The sequence below is a fragment of the Myripristis murdjan genome, chromosome 15, assembly GCF_902150065.1.
Source record: "Myripristis murdjan chromosome 15, fMyrMur1.1, whole genome shotgun sequence".
Taxonomy (NCBI): domain Eukaryota; kingdom Metazoa; phylum Chordata; class Actinopteri; order Holocentriformes; family Holocentridae; genus Myripristis; species Myripristis murdjan.
Window position 1 is genome coordinate 31,808,677 of NC_043994.1, and position 22,500 is coordinate 31,831,176.

Consider the following 22,500-nt stretch of genomic DNA (forward strand, 5'->3'; position numbering starts at 1 on the left):
ACACACACACACGCACGCGCACACGCACACGCACACGCACACACACACGCACACACACACAGACAGAACATACAGGTTCCCAAAAAACTCGCTGTGGGTAAGTTGAGTTGGCTGTTCAAATTCTCCAAAGAAGAATTAAACTAGAAGAAGAAACACAGAAAAAGAAATTAAAACTTCAAACTAAATAAAACAGACGACTCGGACGTTTCCAGGTTCAGGTGTGATGTCGTTCTCACCTGGACAGACACACTGACCTGAAGCAGGGAAATAAACCGAGCAGAGGGTGAGGACAGTGAAGGCAGCGTGCGGCAGACTCTACCTGTCCAGGTAATCTGACAGGAAGTGGGACTCGTTGACTTCGGTGGGCTCGTCGTCCTCAAACAGGTCCCGGTCGGAGCCGCGCTCCGCCGCCTCCGCCGCTGCAGGACGGAAACCAAATCTGACTTCTGCTCATGAGGAAGTGACAAACTGTTTCCACTGTGAGGAATCTGCCGTCACACAGGAAGTCCCGCCCCCCTGTGGCCGCAGGACTCCTTAACGCCCCCCTGTGGCCGCAGGACCCCTTAACGCCCCCCTGTGGCCGCCGGACTCCTTAACGCCCCCCTGTGGCCGCAGGACTCCTTAACGCCCCCCTTTGGCCGCAGGACTCCTTAACGCCCCCCTGTGGCCGCAGGACTCCTTAACGCCCCCCTGTGGCCGCAGGACTCCTAAACGCCCCCCTGTGGCCGCAGGACTCCTTAACGCCCCCCTGTGGCCGCAGGACTCCTAAACGCCCCCCTGTGGCCGCCGGACTCCTTAACGCCCCCCTTTGGCCGCAGGACTCCTTAACGCCCCCCTGTGGCCGCAGGACTCCTTAACGCCCCCCTGTGGCCGCAGGACTCCTTAACGCCCCCCTGTGGCCGCAGGACTCCTTAACGCCCCCCTGTGGCCGCAGGACTCCTTAACGCCCCCCTTTGGCCGCAGGACTCCTTAACGCCCCCCTGTGGCCGCAGGACTCCTAAACGCCCCCCTGTGGCCGCCGGACTCCTTAACGCCCCCCTTTGGCCGCAGGACTCCTTAACGCCCCCCTGTGGCCGCAGGACTCCTAAACGCCCCCCTGTGGCCGCCGGACTCCTTAACGCCCCCCTGTGGCCGCAGGACTCCTTAACGCCCCCCTGTGGCCGCAGGACTCCTTAACGCCCCCCTGTGGCCGCCAGACTCCTTAACGCCCCCCTGTGGCCGCCGTGGCCGGTCCGACAGTCAGAAACTGTTGATTTAACCGTTAAACTGCAGCCAACAGGCCAACAGAGCAACATCTCTTATTGAATATAGGCAGACGTTTTAAAATATGCTCCGTTTTTTTTTTTTTTTTTTTAATCTCTGTATTTATTAAACTCTTGTAGGATTCACACACACACATCGAGACCAAATGCTCATTTTGCACAAACCATTTGACACAGCTTGTAAACGGTGTTGTAGTTTTATAACTTAGTTCTTCTCTTGGGAATTGAGGGGAGTTTGTTATATGAGCCGATTTTTCCTGCCCCAATCTAAACGGATTATTTCAGCCTTTAAAAATCCAGTATGCTGTTGTGCCTCCAGGGGGCGACGTAGGGCAGTAAGACTGGGCCTTCCTACATCCCATAAATCAGGTGTAGTGTTGCGGTGCTGTGAGTTTGAGCCCGGCGCGCTCCTCCGCCGCTCGCCCGAGGCTTCCTCCCAGCTCTTCTCCACATTCATGTTTTTTTTTTTTTAACTGTAATCTGTTTAACTGTAATCTGATGTTTGGCAGTTTTGTCAGATGTGTTTAGGGCTGCAAAGGGTTGGAACATTTCTGGTAAATTTCCGCTAACTTTCCGGAAACTTAAGCCGGGGCCTTGTGGAGATTTTGTTTTGTCTTAAGCAGACTAATTCAAAATTTAAAAATGACATTTCTGATTTTGATTTATTTTGAGTAGAACTTTAATCGATTCTTGCATTGAATAGAAAAAATATGAATATTGAATTTTTAAAAAATATATCCGCTAAGCTTGAGAGTATTTTCTCTCAAGCTTCTCAATCCTCTGGTTTCTGCTTTTTTTTTCTCAGCTCTTCATGATTGATGCTGGATAAATAATTTGTATATATTATATATTTGTTTTGGTTTTCCACTGAAGGGAAATGAAATATTATTTATTGTTTAAATATTTGCGCGTAAGATATTGTCTATTCATAGGTGTATTTGATTTCTGCCGCTTGAAAATGACCGAAATAAAACATTCATTTATTCATTCATTCATTCATAAATGAATAGAAACAGGCTCGATGAACACATGAACACTCCTCAGTCTGCAGCTAAATAAACTATAACCTGCATTCTTGTATGAATCGTGTGTTTGTATGAATCGTGTGTTTATATGAAACGTGTGTTTGTATGAAATGTGTGTTTGTATGAATCGTGTGTTTGTATGAATCGTGTGTTTGTATGAAACGTGTTTGTATGAAACGTGTGTTTGTATGAATCGTGTGTTTGTATGAATGGTGGCGAGCGGGAGGCAGAGGAAGTATCTGTCGTCACCGTGCCGGACAGCCTCTTAAAGCTGCTGTATAAACACATTCTGACTTCTGTTTTCCAGTTAAACTTGAATATCGTATACGGGTCTAATATATTTCTCATCAAATCTTAATAGACGGGACGCCTGCGGGCTCAGATGGAGGCCGAGTCGCGTGTCCAGTCGTCCTGCGGCCGTGAGCTCGACTGTAGAAACGATCATTCAGCTGGATCTGGATCCTCTTCAACTACATTTAATTTCCCTGTTATCGGCCAAACTGCCATTTTGCAAATTTCCAGTTTATTCCCGTAAATTCCTGTTAATTCCCACGGAACGTTTCCAACTTTGAAAATTCCCAGAATTTTGCCACCCTGTCTGTGACATCAGGTCGTACCGTCGCTCCGGTCCAGCTCCTCCAGCGCCGAACACAGGAAGTCGGCCAGAGGAAGTTCCTGCCCCTTCGCCTCCCAGCCGGACAGACAGACAGACACAACCTGCAGACGCCTGTATCTGCAGACAGACAGACAGACAGACAGGCAGGCAGACAGACAGGCAGACAGACAGACAGACAGGCAGACAGACAGACAGACAGGCAGACAGACAGACAGGCAGACAGGCAGACAGACAAACTAAAGGTAATTATCAATAAACTATAAAAACATTCAAAACCACGACTGTAACCGGTTCCTGTGTTTCAGAGCAACGTCTGGATGCAGAGACAGAGATAAAACATTTTCAGCCAATCAGGTTGAAGCTGTAAGACAGAAGGGGGCGGAGCAGGTATCGCCGTAGTGACGAGCACCAAACTCCATGCAAAAATATGCCAGTTTCATGTCGTGTTGTTTATCGAGGCTGAGAGATGATCTGTGCCGCTCGTTAAAGGAACATCAGCTCCTTTTCTGAGATCAAATGTTGGACACCATTTTCACCTCTGTACGCCCTTCACTTCCTGTTAGCGTTTCCTGTTAGCTTAGCATAAAGACTTGAAGTCTATGGGAGTCGTTAGCCTGGCTCCGTCAAAGTGGAAAAATCAACCATCCCTGTGGCTTTATAACCTCACAACAGATTTAATTTTCATGACTTTACAATCAAAGAGTGCTTTCAGACCTGTCCCGTTTGGAGCAGTTGTTCCGAAACAGGGAGCGTTTCCCCCTAAAGATCGGTTCGTTTGGACATATGTGAACACAGCGATGGCGCTCGGATGCGGGACAAAACAAGCGGGCCGAGATCGCCTAGAAGAGGTGGTCTCGGCTCGCCTCCATTCGAGCCCTGGAGCGGTTCGTCTGCAGTGAGAACAGAATCGACACAGCAGCCGACACAACTCACTCACAACTGTGGTTCAGCATCAGAGCCCATCTTCGTCGGCGACTCCTTGTCGCAGCACGTCTTCTTCTCAGTAGATGCAGTATGATATTATTTTCCCTGCACAGTCTTGATTCCCGGTAGAACGGGATGTTTTCCTCCGTTACAGAACACCGGTACATTCAGTAGCGGTTTTAGGCATGGGCGAAGCGGGCATTTTTTCATGTCATGTGGGGGGGCGGCTCAAGAGCAAAAAAAAAAAAAAAAAAAAAAATCATCAGCGCCGCTCACCTGTCAGATCCGGCAGACCTGACCAGGTGGGCGTGGTACCGGCCGGTGCCGCGGCCGGCCCGCCTGATGCCGACTGGTGCCGTGGCCGGTGGCTTTTTATTCAAACAAGATTTTGTCCATATAAAAAGTAGGTAGGAGTAGTAACACGAAAGGGCGCAAGGCAGTAATTTGGCCTAGGGCGGCAACATGGGCAGAACCGCCACTGGGTACATTAACCACAGAAACACAGAGAAACAAACGAGCCACCTGAAGATGCTCCATGGTTTTTGTTTTTCCCGGGGTAAGAACAGAAGAGGAAACTTCTTCTTTCGGGGTAATTTCTGACCAATGAGAGAACAGCTGGTTCGCACATGGCATTTGTTTACAGCTCTGAACCGCTACAGATGGTTGCCCTGTGAACACAAACGCCCCAAACGAAAAACGAAACAACTGGATCGATTTAGCCCCTGAATCGGAACAAAGCAAACGGGCCACAGGTCTGAAAGCAGCCAAAGTCAAAAAAGCGGAGGGGAATTTATTTTATGAGTTTGTCCTCGCAGGTTTCAGGGCGGCAGAGCCTCAACTCTGCTCTGATTGGCTGACGGGTGGATGTCATGAAACTGGTTGGTTGGCATAGATCATTGAATAGACGCACAGTAAGACGTCTTCAGCGGCAGTGCATTTTAAATTAATTTATTTTATTCCATTTATATTATTTTGTTTTATTTTGTTTTATTTTATCTTATTTTATCGTGTTATCCTATTGTGTATTTTACCTTTTTATTCTGCTTCTATTGTCTTATCTTGTTGTGTTTTATCTTGTTGTGCAGCACTTTGGAAAACCTTGTGTTAGTTAAAATTGTGCCATATAAATAAAGTGCATTGGATTGGATTGGCTCTTACAGGAAGTGCAGCGTGTGGTTCTTCCTGCTCAGCAGCTCCCTCTGCTGCTCGGCGGCCCGCAGCTCGCCGTCCAGACCCGCCCGGACCTTCAGCGGGACGCAGCGCCGCCTCCGGGCCAGCAGGGCGTCCCGCTCACCCTGCAGACGCCCCAGGAGCCCCGCCAGCGCCTCCGGGCGACCCAGGACGTCCAGAGACAAGCCTGGGAGACAGAGAGACAGAGAGAGTGAGAGAGAGAGAGAGAGAGAGAGAGAGAGAGAGAGAGAGAGAGAGAGAGAGAGACAGATGTTTTGCGGTTACCATGGCAGCACCACATGGTGACGTCTCATGTTTAATGAAATGCACGAGACTTGGAATCATGAATTCTGATGCATTTTAATATAAATGGAAAATTAATCTAAAACTTCAACTTGAAACTTGAGATTTATTTATTTAGCTCGAATTTCAGTTGATTTATTTGCACTTAGAGATGAAAAGAAAGAGGTGATTAATACAGACTTTATTTTTAAAGCACATAATCCACAGAGTCAGAGTTTTGAAGGAGGTGTTTCTGGATGAACAGGCGTCCTGCAGCGGGGCTCTGAGACCAGATGTTGGACACCGTCTTCTCCTCTGTACATCCAGTGGTTCAGTTCCTGTGGGAAGCATTTCCTGTTAGCTTAGCATAAAGACTTGAACTCTATGGGAGTCGTTAGCCTCTGCGCCACTCGCCTTTGTTCTGTTTCTGTTTTTTGTTTTTGTTAAACTCCGAGAGCGCTGAGCGAGTCAGACGCTGCGGGGAGGTTGATTTTTTCACTTTGACAGAGCCAGGCTAATGACTCCCATAGACTTCCAGTCTTTATGCTAAGCTAACAGGAAACGCTACCCATAGAAACTGAGCCACTGGACGTCCAGAGGAGAAGATGCCGTCCAACACGAGGGAGACGAGGGAAAAGGGGATTTTACCCAAATCATTAGGAATATTCAAAGGAATGTTCCTTTAACAGCAGCAGTGTGTGTCGTGTGCAGTACCAGGGATGAGTGTGTCAGTGCTCTGATGTGCAGAGGATCGCCCCCTGCTGGCCTGCTGCTGAAACTGCAGCTGCTGCTGAAGACCTGCTGTGTGTCTCTGCAGGAGAGAGATCCTGACAGAGAGAGAGAGAGAGAGAGACAGAGAGAGAGAGAGAGACAGAGACAGAGAGAGAGAGAGAGAGACAGAGAGAGACAGAGAGAGAGAGACAGAGAGAGAGAGAGAGACACAGAAAGAGAGAGAGAGAGGTTGGTGAGGTAATTTCACCGCTGAAAATGTAATTATACTGAGGTTGTGTGGTTTAACCCTACACTTAACACACACACACACACACACACACACCTGTCTCGGAGCTGGGCGGCTCGCCCCCTGCGGGTCACCAGGTGGCTCGGCTGCAGGGTTCGCGGGGCCTCCAGGCTCCGCCTCCTCGCCGCCCTGATGACGTCATCATACTCCGTCTTGATGGCCAGCAGCAACTTCTTATAGGCTGTGGTGCGGCCAATCAGCTGCCAGACACAAGGAAACAGGAAAACAAAAACAGGAAGTCAGATTGTACAGCGCTACAGTCAACAGGATGTAAACAACAACAACAACAAAAACAACAACAATAATAATAATAATGATAACACGTCGGCTGGGAACTCTCCTCTAACAACAGAATGGATACAAAGAGCAAAGAAATGTGCAGTGAATGTGAGAAACAGACATTTGAAGCTGTGGTACAGAACACCTCATGTACATTCATAATAAATAACAATCAAATCAAATCAAATCAAATCAAATCTGTAAAGTGAATTTGATTAGTGGACAGTTCAGCTCTGGAACAGACCAGCAGGGATCTATTTTGTGCCAAAACATCAGAGCAAACAGGTTCGTGTCCGTGTGACTCTGTGCTCTGTGACCAAGACAAAGTGAATAAGAAGCAGTAAATCATACATCATTATTACCTTATTAAACACGGAACTGTAAATGCTGTATCTGTTTTCATCCGGACCGACATCCGGGCACCGCAGCAGCTGCTTCTCCTCCGTGATAAAGTCCCGCAGCGCCCGCAAGAACCGAGTATCGCCCTCCGATAAAACCGAGCCTGCTGCCCGGTCCGACGGTCCGCTTTCAGCCGGTAAAAGGTTTGACTTCTCCGCGGCAGACATCTGAGCTTTACGGCCTGAAAGTTTCCCTCATGTGGCTGCTGCCAAACACAGCGGTTGCTATGGCAACCATGAAAAAAAAAAGTCTACAGAAGTATTGTTCTGAAAACACGAATAAATAAAAATGAAAAAATGCATCATATTGGTAAATAGATAGATAGATAGATAGATAGATAGATAGATAGATAGATAAATGAATAAAATGGAAAAAAAAACCTTGCCTCCTATAGACAGAAAAAAGGAAAAACCTTGCGTTGACCTGCTGGTTCAAAGAACCTGCTTTCGTGGAGATATTTCTATTTTAATGTAAATGTGTATGAAAAGTAAAGCGCAAGTAGCTTCATTTAACGTTATTTTTTTATTAGAGTCGATATCGTGTAAATGAGGACCATCACTCGGTGATCTGAAAAGTACAAATATTACTGAAGGAATGAAATTTTTAAAAATAAAATAAAATAAAATGAAATGAAATAAAATAAATTAGCGCAGGCATCTTTTCGGTTACCTACCCCGTGCGAACGCGGCCAGAAAACCCCGTGGCTCGCTGTGGAAGCCCTCTTCTCATGATCCGCCATTAGGAGTCACCAGTGGTAAGATGGAGCTCCCGGTTTCACTCCGTTTTTAGGTGAAAATACCGAGTTCAGGCAGCAGAAACGCACCAAAACAACAAGTTAAACATGTGTTTGTCTTGTTCCATGTAGGTGGGTGAAACGGCAGGATGCAGATCTTCGTAAAAACCCTCACGGGGAAGACCATCACCCTCGAGGTGGGTGTCGGAGCCGGGCTGTGATGGAGGGACGCGGCTCCGCGGCTCGCCTCCCTCCGGCAGAGTTCACCCAAACAAAACCACCAAACTCCCCTCACACACAGCCAGGCTTCACTTTAACCCGCTCACCGGACTCATGCGGTGCGTCCCGGTTTGCTTTAATGTGCGTGAAGCTTCGCGTCGTGGCTGTTAAACACACAGGTTGTGAAGCTAACATGCTAAGCTAAGCTAGCACAGCGGCGCAGCTCCACACGTGTGGCGGAGCAGCGCTAAGCTAACAGCTAACGACACGAAATACAACAAAACGACACGAAATACAACAAAACGACACGAAATACAACCAAAAGACACGGATTCACGTTACCAGTCACTTTACTGAGCCGAGCCGGGAGTTTGAAGATGTAACCGGCCGCTGTGTCTCCTCTGTCCGCAGGTCGAGCCTTCAGATACCATTGAAAATGTCAAGGCCAAAATCCAAGATAAAGAAGGTGAGTGTGTTGGCAGGACCGGGTCTGTCTGAGCGGACCGGACCGGACCGGGTCTGTGTGAGCCTCTGAGTCTCTGGTTCCTGACCGGAGATTTAAGGCCGAACCAAGAACAGACCTTCCCTGCGTTCCAAATCACATACTTATACTTTTTATTTTTAGTATGTACTGCAGCTGCCCTTACAAAGTATGTAGTTTAGTATGTATTGGGACATACTAATTCTTTTTTTCCCTACTAAATAGAATGGTAGTACGAGTATTGGAACGCAGGAGAAGTCTCTTCCTGTTGTGCCTCGTGTTTTACTCACTGCAGGGCTGGTGCTTAATCTGTCATGTATAGCCTCAGATTAGACTAAATGTAGTCTGGGATTTAGTTATAATATTGTGATCAGATCCACCTGGTCTGGGTTTAAAGGCTGCAGCACAAAGAGCCGACTTGTCTGAACTCACTGGGCTGGTGTGTCTGCCTCCGTCTGCTCACACACACACACACACACTTTAAGAATGACTGAGTCTTGTGTTCAAGCCTTCTGTTTGTGTTTCTTTAAGTGATTAACATGGGGGCTTTTTAAATTCATATGACTTTCCCTAATTTATTCAAGACAAATGGATAAAGAGAACCAAACAATATGATGTCTGGGAGGAAGAGAACCTGATTCCCACAGGGACATTGTGTGTGTGTGTGTGTGTGTGTGTGTCAGTCAGGTACCTTAAAAGACACGTGAAGTACCTGACATGTAAACTTTTATGTTCTGGAGGCTTAAAATCCTAAATGAAATGTTAAGATGTTAACAGGAGGTTTAAATATGTTATGAAAACATATCTCTCCAGTATCCATTCGGTCAGACATACAGAGATTATATATTTGGTCCACATCGCCCAGCTCTGCTGCACATTGACAAGTAGAGAAAACATCAGAAGAAGCATCGTGGTTAAATAACAGCAGCTGAGTTTGTTTGTGCTGATTGAGTCTGAGTGAAAGTGATTGGTAATCAATCCCCTGCCCCCCTGCAGGTATCCCTCCTGATCAGCAGAGGCTGATCTTCGCTGGCAAGCAGCTGGAGGACGGACGCACGCTGTCCGACTACAACATCCAGAAGGTAAACAGCTTTTACTGTCAGGACTCCGTAACAGGAAGTGACGTGATGTCATATCAGAGTTTGTGTTTGTGGACAGACGTGGCGTTACGCTGCCGCCTGGCCTGAGGGACGGGCTTCCTCTGTACAGCACGATCTAACTGAGACAAACATTAAAGTGTAAAATATGAAGTTACCTCAGGCTCTGATGCAGCCGCTCAGTCCAGCCCCGAGCACAGCGCAGAGCTGGGGCTTTTTTCAGAATCAGAATCAGAATACTTTATTGATCCCCAGGGGGAAATTACTTTTTGTTACAATAACAACTCCCACTCCAAGTGTACAAGTTAAAAGAGCAAATAGTCAAGAAAAATAAAGAGAGGAATATAAATATAAATATAGAATAATAAAAAGAAAAAATATGTACAAGTGCAAACATGGACAGGAGTTATTGCACTATAGGTTATTGCACATAAGTATGGTATTGAATATGGATTATTGCACAGGTTATTGCACATAAGTATGGTATTGAATATGGATTATTGCACAGAGGGAATTTGCACAAGAGTTAGTTTATGGGGCCAGCCCACTGACTCAGAGTGTCTGACCCTCAGTGAGGAGTTGTACAGTTTGATGGCCACAGGCAGGAAGGATTATTGTGAAGCCAGACGTCGCCATGCGCTCTGTGACCTGTTTTCACATCATGGAGCGACGCCTCTGTCCGTGCAGCTCGCCTCGTCTCGGGCCGACGTCCAAACACCTGGGCTGTAAAGATCCATCAGTCTATTGATCAGTGATTCAGTATAATCGATACTAAGTGTTAAACATTGATCCATATTGTCATCTTAGAGCCATGCCTTTACTTTGAAAATCCCATGGCGCGTCTCAAACTTTAGAAGTCAAGCTTCTAAAGTTTGAGGGCAGGATCGTTCTAGAGGTCACTTGAGGTCATTTCATACCAAGTTTATCCTCACTGTGGAGCGGCCCTGGGTCTCCCAGCACCACATGTTTGGTACCAAATTGACAGTCATTAAAAAATTGACTTTAAAAAAAAAAACAAATTGCAGTACATTCAGTGTTTTTCAGCCTAATCTCCTCCTGTAAGGAGTGACTCAGCAGAAATATTTTGGATTTCAGAGAAAAGACAAATCGTGTCGCCTGCAAACGATGTCAGAGCGACAGAAGATCCTCAGGAAACGTGAGGAACCCAAACCCGGCTCGTATCGATCATCATCCTGATCCGAGACAAATCAGAATCACATCGTGACTTTTTGACTTGAGCCTCATCATGTTGAGCTGCAGGCTGTAAACTTCAAACACGAGCTGGAAAGGCACTGAAGTCCTCGAATCTGAAGTCAAAGTGAGAAGGAGTCAAACTGTTGGTCACGTCTGTATTTTTTAAATTAATTTGTGATGTATTTTATTTTTTTTCCCAGGAGTCCACTCTGCACTTGGTGCTGCGGCTGCGCGGTGGTGCCAAGAAGAGGAAGAAGAAGTCGTACACCACTCCCAAGAAGAACAAGCACAAGAGGAAGAAGGTCAAGCTCGCTGTGCTCAAGTACTACAAGGTACACACACACACACACACACACAGTCCAGCAGGCTGCGTCAGTCTCTGGGGTCTCACATCGCCTTCATCCCATAATGCATTTCTCTCCTGCTGTGAGTCTGTCGACCCAAACAGTTCAGTTTCTCCTCCAGCCAATCAGAGCTGAGCAAACTGAAGCAGCTCGAGGAGAAGCTGCGATGATCTCGGCTCTTGTTTTTGAAGCGTCTGACATCAGGATGTCGACTTGTCTCTTTTCCGTAAAGCTGGAGGCTTTTAAACTGAAAGGTCTTCAGGCAGAGACCGACAGGGTCCTGTTTCCTTCCTGTGGCTCCGCCTCTGGCCTCAGACGGCGGCCTATCAGGAGGCAGCGTCCGGGGCTCGGGTCAGATCTTTAAATGGACGACACTGTTCATCAGTGGCCGTGAGACCAAGCAGCAGCTCGGGGCTTCAGGCTGCCCTCTGATCAGCTTCCTATTGGTCAGCACAGCTGTCAGTCAACATCAAGCTGAAGGAACACGCCTCCTTCAGTAACTTAATCCCAACTAGTGGAAACCATCGTTGAGTATTTTGGGGTATTTTTGAGGAGGGGGAGGTGCACAAACTCACTAATGTTCACGTCTCGTGACTGAAAATTTAAATCCAGCAAACCCCATTTAACCAGCGTCCTGAGCAGCAGTGTGTTTTTTTTTTTTGTGAAATGCCATAAAGAAGCAGTTTACATGTTTCATTGCATCGACATTAAACTAAGATCCTGTCAGTTTTTCATGGTAAACTGTGAATATAGACATTTATGATTCTTTCCCGGCACGTCTGCGGGATAGAAACTCTCCGTCAGCAGAGTTAGATGACCTCGGCACCTTGATCCTAAAAAGAAACGGGACACAAAAGTTGGGATTTGACCCTTAGTTTGACATGCTTGTTTTTTTTTTCTTTAAAAGAAATGACTAAATCAGTTGTTTTTAGTGAATACATGTAGACGTCAGTCTCTCTCTCTCTCCCTGCAGGTGGATGAGAACGGAAAGATCCACCGTCTGAGGCGGGAGTGTCCGGCGGACGAGTGCGGCGCCGGCGTCTTCATGGCGAGTCACTTTGACCGGCACTACTGCGGGAAGTGCTGCCTCACCTACTGCTTCAACAAGCCCGAGGACAAGTAGAGCCGCTCAGCTGCAGGGGGTCAATAAAGTTCATGTTTGAATAAAGCACTCGACTCGACTCGCTCATTCAGACCCAAGTTACAGCTGATCTGGAGTCTGCTGTTCAGCTAATCCTCAGTTTAGTTTGGAGTTCAGCTCTTTTACTGCTTTACAACCCAAAATATATCAGAAAAGTGAAAACATCAAAGTTTAGTCCGAGTTCAGACTGAACCTGAGGACTTTTATCCTCAAACGTCTTCACTGCAGTCGGCCTTCCACGTGCACGTCGCCTTTACAGGCCCGACGGAAACTGAAGCTGAGAGGAAACATTAAGCAGCATTTAACATTTATTTAGCATCTGAGCAGCTGGTGTGAAGATTCCATGTTTTCCTGGTTCAGGAGGGAATAATGAACCTTTTTAATGTGAAACATTTTGCTAAAGGACCAGCTGTCTTCAGATGAATTTGCAAAAACCTGCTGCTGCCTCGTCCAGCAGGTCAGACCAAATCTGCTCTGAGGAGCTTAATTAGCTGTATATTTATTAATTTTTATGTGATGTCACTTTTAAAACGGTAAACAAATCCAAACTAAACTGACTGGAAGATTAGTCTGCAGGCTGTAAAATTCCCCAAATTATTGTACAAACAGGTTCCATACACACTGAAGGAAACATGAAGCTCAATGTTTAATGACTGTCACAGTGGTGACTGATTTTTTTTTTTCTTCACCTTCTTGTACAATAAATTTAAGAGCCGGGAATTTTTTTTTCAAAAAGTGCCTGGCCTGCATCAGCAGCCAGGATTCAATTTGTTAGAGAGAGAAAGAGAGAAACTCCCCCTGATCACCTCACCTGGTGCAGCTGCTGCCTTTTCCCCTCCAGTCAAACTAAAGGTAATGACATCGTTTGTCCAGCAGGCGGCAGCACAGGAGCGTTAACGGACCAGATCCTGATCAGGTTTAGAAAAATGATGCCAGATCAGGATGATTCTGATCGGAAAATTAACTCTTTGAAACCTGAACAACTACACTTGATTTCTTTCAAAAAAATAAACACAAAATTGAAAAATTAAAGAAGAAAATGACAAATACGATAAAACTGCTGAAAGATAAGATACTAAATATATTAAAAATAAATACCTGTAAAAATTATCAGAACACTCAAGATAGAATATTTTCCTTGTAATTACAAAATCTGCTTTTGCAGAAATTGTTTTTTTTTGTTAATTCTTCCTATAAAATGCCAATAAAATTACCATACATTACAATTATGTGAAGAAAATTTGATTAAAAAAAAAAAACAGGCTTATTGTCATTTAAGAAGTCTTGTTTTTTAGTGTGCTTTTTTTTTTTTTTTTTTGAAAGGACAGACGGTGCAGAGGAATGAGGAGGCGCGGTGACGCTGCAGCTTGTGTACTAAAATAAGGTTATTTACTTAAAAATCGATACATTGGACAGACTGTATACAGAGTTTGTTTCCTTGGTAAACTCATAAGGCACCGGGCAGATGCTGTACAAACACAACAGAACATTTACATATTAGAGATTATTCCTATATGGTTTCCTTGCATATTATTACAAAGAGGAAAACACTAGTTACTGCTCTTAAATAGCTACTATATGTACGGTTAGCTTAATTCACAGGACACACACACAGCTCATTCTCACACACCTGCGCATGCACACACACGTCTCATCTGTCTCTCACACATGCAATTATTTCTATCTGCATTCACACGCCTTTTTATCCACACACACACACACACACACACACACACACACACACACACGGTCTGAGCGAACATGCACACCAAGCCAACACGTGCACGTCGTCCTGCTCTGCTGAGGAGAGAACAAACAAAATCTGAGGAAACATCCAGAAGACCAAGACTGAGCTGATCAATACACAGCAGAACCAATCAATACAGAGCAGATCAGATCAATACAGAGCAGATCAGATCAATACAGAGCAGAACAGATCAATACGGAGCAGAACAGATCAATACAGAGCAGATCAGATCAATACAGAGCAGAACTGATCAATACAGAGCAGAACCAACTGATACAGACCAGAACTGATTGATACAGGCCAGAACCAATAAATACAGAGCAGAACTGTTATCTGGGTCTAGGCTGATGTGATGCTGTTTGATTGATCGCACACTGAGGTCTTGATTGATTGATCGATGATCGATCTGGTTTCTGTTTCAGAGAATTTTCCATCCTGATGAAAAGAAAAACTGAAACGAAAAGTTTTTTTTTTTTCCGGCTCCTGTGTGCAAACGCCCGGGATCGATCAATAATCTGTGGGCCAATAGAGTCAATAGAGTAATTTGATTTGGTGAACAGACGGGAGGGTCACAGCTTCTGTTTGTCAAACCTTTAAACCTTTAAACCTTTAAACCTTTAATCACTTTAATCAGAAATCAAGTTTTCTTGTTTCCTGTAAATTTCAGGTTTTGTTTTTTAATTCCACGTTTCTGAAACTGGAAAACCCGACGCTGTGATTTTTTAATTTCTGAAAGAATATCGGCCAAAAGCAACAGTTATCAGTGTCCTAGATTATTGATAATCAGTATCGGTCCTGAAAAGTCGGTATTGATCGATCCCTCATTCTGATGCATTTGGAGATTAAAAGGCGGAGCAGCAGCTTCCTGCGGGTGGCGCTCACGTTCCTCTGTTCTGCTGTGGATCCCATTTTTTTAAAACATTGTCCACGTTTTTCAGGTTGCAGGTGAAGAGTCTCATTTCTCATTTCTGTAAAAAACAACGTCTGCAGTGGAGTTTTAATTCTACAAACATTTAGTGGAGGCAGAGGCCGCCTGATTGGCTGGGCTGGGCCTCAGTGGGCGGAGCCACAGCCTGTAACCCGGCGGCGGGTCGACGTAGCCGTTAGCCGCGTGCTAACCGTCCTGCCACACAGGAAAGAAAGAAGTTCAGCCTTTTATATTTTTATTTACACTTTGACCCGACTTCCAGGCTCCGCCCACTGAGGCTTCACTCAGCCAATCAGATTATTTCAGCCTCCAGGAAGCGTTTTGAAAGTGAGCGAGCAGAGGCTCTCCTCAGACAGACAGACAGACAGACAGACAGGCAGACAGGAGCAGGAGGTGGAGAGACAGACAGGCAGAGGCAGACAGATAGAAAGACAGGCAGACAGACAGACAGAGAGAGAAGCAGGAGGCAGACAGACAGAGAGGCAGACAGACAGGCAGACAGACAGGCAGAGAGGCAGACAGACAGACAGGCAGAGAGGCAGACAGACAGACAGACAGGCAGACAGAGAGGCAGACAGACAGACAGACAGACAGACAGACAGACAGACAGGCAGAGAGACAGAGAGAGAGAAGCAGGAGGCAGACAGGCAGACAGACAGACAGACAGGCAGGCAGACAGACAGACAGGCAGGCAGACAGACAGACAGACAGACAGACAGACAGACAGAGAGGCAGGCAGACAGACAGAGAGGCAGACAGACAGGCAGACAGACAGACAGGCAGGCAGGCAGGCAGACAGACAGACAGACAGACAGAGAGGCAGACAGACAGGCAGACAGACAGGCAGACAGACAGACAGGACGGCACACATCTGGTTGAATGGAGCTGAGCAGTTTGTTTGTCTTGTTGTTTCTGTGCGAGTCCAAACCGCTGCAGCAAAACTGTTCTGTTGTTTGTTTTTTCTTTTTCTTCGTCTTCTCATGAGTCGGCACGGCATCCACTGATAACATTTATTTACACATTAAAATTCACATATAATTATAGTACCTTATTTCATAATTAACTCTACTTTAAGAGTGGAGATACATATTCAATATGGCAGGAGAACACAGTCCTGAAGAGAAAAACAACAATTGGCATTTTGATTTGAAACAGGCGGAGCTGCAGGAGGGCGAGGGGAGGCGAGCGGCGCCTCGCAGGCTTTCCTTTATTTACGAAACAAAAAAAAAAAAAAAAAAGGTTCTGTCTGTTGGTTGGCGCCCGACACATGAAGCCCCCCCCCTCACTTCCCCCCGACAGGAAGTCACAGAAATCATCGTCATCGTCTCGTTCGGCTTTCACAGAAAGCGTCAAACTCGACTGTTTCGCTTCCTGTGATCCAGATCCAGGACAGACGGAGGGAGAGCAGGAGGAGGAGGAGGAGGAGGAGGAGGAGGAGGAGGAGGAGGAGACACCACGACGCCGTCCGTCCAGGTGAGACGCAGAGTCAGACGAGGAGGAGGAGACGAGGGGAGGAGCAACAGTTTTGGCCCTGACAGGGTCCCTTTTCACTTTCCATCTCCCAAACATCCTCCTCCTCCTCCTCCTCCTCCTCCTGATGAAGAGGCCGCTGTGGAGCTGATGGTGTTGACGCTGGGAGGCAGGATGAGGATGAGGATGAGGATGAGGAGCAGGATGAGGATGAAGGGGAGGAGGCGGATCAGATCTTGATGTCCTGGGACTCCACCATCTTGGCGAGCGTCTTCTTCACTCGCAGGATGGTGAGGCGGGAGGCGGGGTTATGAGCCCAGCACTCTGACATCAGCTTCAGCATGGCCCGGAGGCACTGCGGACACACACACACACACACACACACACACACACACACACACACACACAGTGAATATAGATTCCAATAAAGATGACAGATCAGTTCTTGTCTGCTCTGTTTGCTGCGTGTGTCTCTTCTGCTTGATGTGATTCTACATTCTGTGTCAACATGCAGCTTCTCACTGACTGTTACAGCACAAAGGAAGTAGGAAGCAGGAGGCAGTGTGTGTGTGTGTGTGTGTGTGTGTGTGTGTGTGTGTGTGTGTGTGTGTGTGGGCGGAGCCTCACCTCGTCGCTGTTCCAGCGGTTGGACACGGTGGGTCTCAGGCCTTTGACACACACCACCTCCAGCATGTCTTCATACGACGGGTCGGAGGGAACCATCTCGTAGTACGGCAGCTGGTAGTCCTCCACGATGCCTGAACACACACACACACACACACACACACACACACACACACACACACAGAGTTAAATTACGCTTTTGCCATTTTTTGTGTAGTTACCTAAAACTCCCATCAAAGGAAAGGCATGATTGTGACGTTGCCTCTGAGCTGTTGGAGTGTCTGCGTGCTCCTGTCACCTGGTGGACAGGTGTGTCTCTGACGGACAGGCTGACTGTCCCGTGAGCAGCAGGGCCTGTTTGCTTCATGTGGGACCTGAGGACTCCAGTGAGGAGGAGGAGGAGGAGGAGGAGGAGGAGGAGCTGCAGGCCTGAAGCCACTCGTCTGCTGCTCAATCTTTAATAACACACACCAGGCAGCTGGACAGCTGTGTGTGTGTGTGTGTGTGTGTGTGTGTGTGTTTACATTAGTTTCATTAGAGAGGTTCATATGTTCTTGTTCCTGTTATTGATGGCAGCCTCATCCTGCTCAGTGCAGTGAGAACATTCCTGAATGGAAATGAGTTTTATTCTTGTGTTTCCATGTGTGTGTGTTGCTGTGTTTGTCTGTAGTTCCACTGTGTGTGTGTGTGTGTGTGTGTGTGTGTGTGTGTGTGTGACCTGCGACGGCGATAAGCAGCTCCGTCACAACAGACCTCATCCCATCTCTCTTAACATTTAACGTTAAAGTCGAGGACGTGAGGACTTCATGACCTTCAGTGTGTTTTTGGTGAAATTTGGTCAAACACTCAGACGTGTTGCATGACAGGAGCAACTCGGCCAAAACATGAAATCCTGAATATTAAATAAAACCTTGTCATTATTCACAATCTTATCCAGATTTTTCTTGTTTTTCACAAACCTCTGCAGCTAAACTAAGAGAAGGAAGGACAAACGCTCTCGTCTAAAATCAGTTTGTGCAGCGTCCCGTTAAATACATGAACACGTTAACAACAAACTGACGTGTTTTCCACACGTGACCCTGCACAACGCCACATGACCGTCTGAAACATGACCTCAGCTCAACTTTATATAATAATATAATATAATAACTTTATATGAGATCTCGCTGGTTTTTTTTCCAGGTGTTTTCCAGGACTGGAAAGCTGGTTTTCCCAGGTTTTCCAGGTTTTCCAGGACAGCAGCAACAAACCAGCTGCTCTCAAGTCACTTCATTCATTTACATGAACTTTTCTTTCCCTCAGACCCATGAAGGCCTTTTCACAGCCCGTGTGTGTGTGTGTGTGTGTGTGTGTGTGTGTGTACCTCCGGTCACACAGCGGCGGGCCATCTCCCAGATGATGAGGCCGTAGCTGTACATGTCGGCCATGATGTAGGCCTGGAAGTGGTTCTTGTTGAGGCTCTCGTCCAGGACCTCGGGGGCCATGTAGCGCCGCGTGCCCACCCGCGTGCTCAGGGGCACGTCCACCTCGTTAGTGTCGCTACGGCAACGACAAAACACCTCTGATGTCAGCTCAGGTTCAATTTGAATCACCACGACCCAAATAAATGGAACACAGCAGTCTGACCCCTCACCTGTCTGTCAGTCTGACCCCTCACCTGTCTGTCAGTCTGACCCCCTCACCTGTCTGTCAGTCTGACCCCCTCACCTGTCTGTCAGTCTGACCCCCTCACCTGTCTGTCAGTCTGACCCCTCACCTGTCTGTCAGTCTGACCCCCTCACCTGTCTGTCAGTCTGACCCCCTCACCTGTCTGTCAGTCTGACCCCCTCACCTGTCTGTCAGTCTGACCCCTCACCTGTCTGTCAGTCTGACCCCTCACCTGTCTGTCAGTCTGACCCCTCACCTGTCTGTCAGTCTGACCCCCTCACCTGTCTGTCAGACTAACCCCTCACCTGTCTGTCAGTCTGACCCCTCACCTGTCTGTCAGTCTGACCCCCTCACCTGTCTGTCAGTCTAACCCCTCACCTGTCTGTCAGTCTGACCCCCTCACCTGTCTGTCAGTCTAACCCCTCACCTGTCTGTCAGTCTAACCCCCTCACCTGTCTGTCAGTCTAACCCCTCACCTGTCTGTCAGTCTAACCCCCTCACCTGTGTGTCAGTCTAACCCCTCACCTGTCTGTCAGTCTGACCCCTCACCTGTCTGTCAGTCTGACCCCCTCACCTGTCTGTCAGTCTGACCCCTCACCTGTCTGTCAGTCTGACCCCTCACCTGTGTGGCAGTCTGACCCCCTCACCTGTCTGTCAGTCTGACCCCTCACCTGTCTGTCAGTCTGACCCCCTCACCTGTCTGTCAGTCTGACCCCCTCACCTGTGTGTCAGTCTGACCCCCTCACCTGTCTGTCAGTCTGACCCCTCACCTGTCTGTCAGTCTGACCCCTCACCTGTCTGTCAGTCTGACCCCCTCATCTGTCTGTCAGTCTGACCCCCTCACCTGTCTGTCAGTCTGACCCCCTCACCTGACCCCCTCACCTGTGTGTCAGTCTGACCCCTCACCTGTGTGTCAGTCTGACCCCTCACCTGTCTGTCAGTCTGACCCCTCACCTGTCTGTCAGTCTGACCCCTCACCTGTGTGTCAGTCTGACCCCTCACCTGTGTGTCAGTCTGACCCCCTCACCTGTCTGTCAGTCTAACCCCCTCACCTGTCTGTCAGTCTAACCCCCTCACCTGTGTGTCAGTCTGACCCCTCACCTGTCTGTCAGTCTGACCCCTCACCTGTCTGTCAGTCTGACCCCCTCACCTGTGTGTCAGTCTGACCCCTCACCTGTCTGTCAGTCTGACCCCTCACCTGTCTGTCAGTCTGACCCCCTCACCTGTGTGTCAGTCTGACCCCTCACCTGTGTGTCAGTCTGACCCCTCACCTGTGTGTCAGTCTGACCCCCTCACCTGTCTGTCAGTCTGACCCCTCACCTGTCTGTCAGTCTGACCCCTCACCTGTGTGTCAGTCTGACCCCTCACCTGTCTGTCAGTCTAACCCCCTCACCTGTCTGTCAGTCTAACCCCCTCACCTGTGTGTCAGTCTGACCCCTCACCTGTGTGTCAGTCTGACCCCTCACCTGTCTGTCAGTCTAACCCCCTCACCTGTGTGTCAGTCTAACCCCCTCACCTGTCTGTCAGTCTAACCCCTCACCTGTGTGTCAGTCTAACCCCTCACCTGTCTGTCAGTCTGACCCCTCACCTGTCTGTCAGTCTGACCCCTCACCTGTACATCAGTCTAACCCCCTCACCTGTCTGTCAGTCTAACCCCTCACCTGTCTGTCAGTCTGACCCCTCACCTGTCTGTCAGTCTGACCCCCTCATCTGTCTGTCAGTCTGACCCCCTCACCTGTCTGTCAGTCTGACCCCCTCACCTGACCCCCTCACCTGTGTGTCAGTCTGACCCCTCACCTGTGTGTCAGTCTGACCCCTCACCTGTGTGTCAGTCTGACCCCCTCACCTGTCTGTCAGTCTGACCCCTCACCTGTCTGTCAGTCTGACCCCTCACCTGTGTGTCAGTCTGACCCCTCACCTGTCTGTCAGTCTAACCCCCTCACCTGTCTGTCAGTCTAACCCCCTCACCTGTGTGTCAGTCTGACCCCTCACCTGTCTGTCAGTCTGACCCCTCACCTGTCTGTCAGTCTGACCCCCTCACCTGTGTGTCAGTCTGACCCCTCACCTGTGTGTCAGTCTGACCCCTCACCTGTGTGTCAGTCTGACCCCCTCACCTGTCTGTCAGTCTGACCCCTCACCTGTCTGTCAGTCTGACCCCTCACCTGTGTGTCAGTCTGACCCCTCACCTGTGTGTCAGTCTGACCCCTCACCTGTCTGTCAGTCTAACCCCCTCACCTGTCTGTCAGTCTAACCCCCTCACCTGTGTGTCAGTCTGACCCCTCACCTGTGTGTCAGTCTGACCCCTCACCTGTGTGTCAGTCTGACCCCCTCACCTGTCTGTCAGTCTGACCCCCTCACCTGTCTGTCAGTCTGACCCCCTCACCTGACCCCCTCACCTGTCTGTCAGTCTGACCCCCTCACCTGTCTGTCAGTCTGACCCCTCACCTGTCTGTCAGTCTGACCCCCTCACCTGACCCCCTCACCTGTACGTCAGTCTGACCCCTCACCTGTGTGTCAGTCTGACCCCTCACCTGTCTGTCAGTCTGACCCCCTCACCTGTCTGTCAGTCTGACCCCTCACCTGTCTGTCAGTCTGACCCCCTCACCTGACCCCCTCACCTGTACGTCAGTCTGACCCCTCACCTGTGTGTCAGTCTGACCCCTCACCTGTGTGTCAGTCTGACCCCTCACCTGTGTGTCAGTCTAACCCCTCACCTGTACGTCAGTCTGACCCCTCACCTGTGTGTCAGTCTGACCCCTCACCTGTGTGTCAGTCTGACCCCTCACCTGTGTGTCAGTCTGACCCCTCACCTGTGTGTCAGTCTAACCCCCTCACCTGTGTGTCAGTCTGACCCCTCACCTGTGTGTCAGTCTAACCCCCTCACCTGTCTGTCAGTCTAACCCCTCACCTGTCTGTCAGTCTGTCTCACCTGTTGAACTTGACGGCGAGGCCGAGGTCTGCGATGCAGCAGGTGCCGTTCTTCTTCATGAGGATGTTCTTGCTCTTGAGGTCGCGGTGAGCGATGGCGGGCTTGCCCTGCGTGCCGTAGATCTCGGTGTGCAGGTGGCAGAGGCCGCAGGCGGCAGAGAAGGCCAGCCGCAGCAGCGCCTGCGTGTCCAGCGTGGTCAGCTTCAGGTAGTCGTACAGAGAGCCGTTCTCGTGGTAGTCTGTGATCAGGAAGAGCTGCGTGAAGGCGCCCGTGCCCTTAATGTCCGCCGCGATGAAGCCTGCAGGGGGAGGGGGAGGGGGTTAGGGTTACCGGCTGATCCAAACACAGCAGATATTCCACCGGGTTACAGATTAATCTACACTGTGTTGAGTTAATCCATTTAATCTGTGGTCATTTATTTTCTCACTGTAAAGCCTGTTTTTACATGTTTAGGTGCTTTATAGATTCATTTTGTTATTAATTTAGACCTTATTCAGCAGGGTTTGAAAATATATTTTAACAGAATTTTTTTTTAATCCGCAGAAGACGTAATCCTTAAATTTGATTAGAAGAATTAAAATCCAGATTTCTCTGTGTGATCACATGTAGAGAAAACACTAAAGTCTGGTTTTGTGTCAGTGGCTGACTTTAAAGTTTTCAAGAGTTCCTCTTTGTTTCCAGTCGGTTTCACACTGAACAGCTGGATCACGGCTGCCTTGATCCTGATTGGCTCCCTCATTAAATGATTACTGGAATCTGATTGGCTCCCTCATTACATGATTACTGGAATCTGATTGGCTCCCTCACTCAAGCATTACTGAAATCTGTCCAATCAATCCTGCAACAACAGCGATGAGATGAGTGCTTTAACATTTAATTGGTCGTCAACACAGCATGTTCTTGGACCGGTTTATTAGGCCTCCACACACACACACACACACACACACACACACACACACACACACACACAC

General features: G+C 48.2%; 3 protein-coding genes across 4 annotated transcripts in view; 1 reads left to right on the forward strand and 2 right to left on the reverse strand.

The window, feature by feature from the left end:
• The window catches only part of LOC115372347 (clathrin heavy chain linker domain-containing protein 1-like), a 9,407-nt gene extending 2,239 nt beyond the window's left edge, over positions 1-7,168 (reverse strand). Inside the window, exons 1-6 of the mRNA XM_030070154.1 lie at positions 6,939-7,168; positions 6,334-6,497; positions 5,994-6,106; positions 4,986-5,184; positions 2,905-3,020; positions 320-419 (exon numbers count right to left, since the gene is read on the reverse strand). Coding sequence (XP_029926014.1) covers positions 320-419; positions 2,905-3,020; positions 4,986-5,184; positions 5,994-6,106; positions 6,334-6,497; positions 6,939-7,142 — 896 coding nt within the window. The 5' untranslated portion in view covers positions 7,143-7,168. The remainder of the gene's footprint in view (positions 1-319; positions 420-2,904; positions 3,021-4,985; positions 5,185-5,993; positions 6,107-6,333; positions 6,498-6,938) is intronic.
• A 466-nt stretch (positions 7,169-7,634) lies between these two features.
• Positions 7,635-12,212, forward strand: rps27a (ribosomal protein S27a). Its single transcript, XM_030071299.1, has 6 exons — positions 7,635-7,729; positions 7,841-7,905; positions 8,339-8,393; positions 9,405-9,490; positions 10,900-11,031; positions 12,017-12,212. The coding sequence occupies exons 2-6, from the start codon at positions 7,858-7,860 to the stop codon at positions 12,164-12,166; spliced, it is 471 nt and encodes a 156-aa protein (XP_029927159.1). The 5' UTR covers positions 7,635-7,729; positions 7,841-7,857; the 3' UTR covers positions 12,167-12,212.
• A 3,578-nt stretch (positions 12,213-15,790) lies between these two features.
• Positions 15,791-22,500, reverse strand: part of LOC115373034 (bone morphogenetic protein receptor type-1A) — a 58,170-nt gene continuing 51,460 nt past the window's right edge. The window contains exons 10-14 of one of the 2 annotated variants that reach the window (XR_003929492.1): positions 21,530-21,827; positions 18,317-18,492; positions 16,957-17,087; positions 16,466-16,684; positions 15,791-16,271 (exon numbers count right to left, since the gene is read on the reverse strand). Coding sequence is in view for 1 of the 2 variants with exons in the window: in XM_030071258.1 (XP_029927118.1) it covers positions 16,559-16,684; positions 16,957-17,087; positions 18,317-18,492; positions 21,530-21,827 (731 nt within the window). In the remaining variant the exon portion in view is untranslated. Of the gene's footprint in view, positions 16,685-16,956; positions 17,088-18,316; positions 18,493-21,529; positions 21,828-22,500 lie in introns of both variants that reach the window. The other variant, XM_030071258.1, reaches the window with a different exon arrangement.

What these genes read in the sequence shown, in the direction of transcription:
- rps27a (XM_030071299.1), top strand. Translation starts at nt 7,858, where the DNA reads ATGCAGATCTTCGTAAAAACCCTCACGGGGAAGACCATCACCCTCGAG. An exon ending in GGAAGACCATCACCCTCGAG is followed by an intron (nt 7,906 to 8,338) that starts GTGGGTGTCGGA and finishes CTCTGTCCGCAG; the next exon opens with GTCGAGCCTTCAGATACCAT. An exon ending in CAAAATCCAAGATAAAGAAG is followed by an intron (nt 8,394 to 9,404) that starts GTGAGTGTGTTG and finishes GCCCCCCTGCAG; the next exon opens with GTATCCCTCCTGATCAGCAG.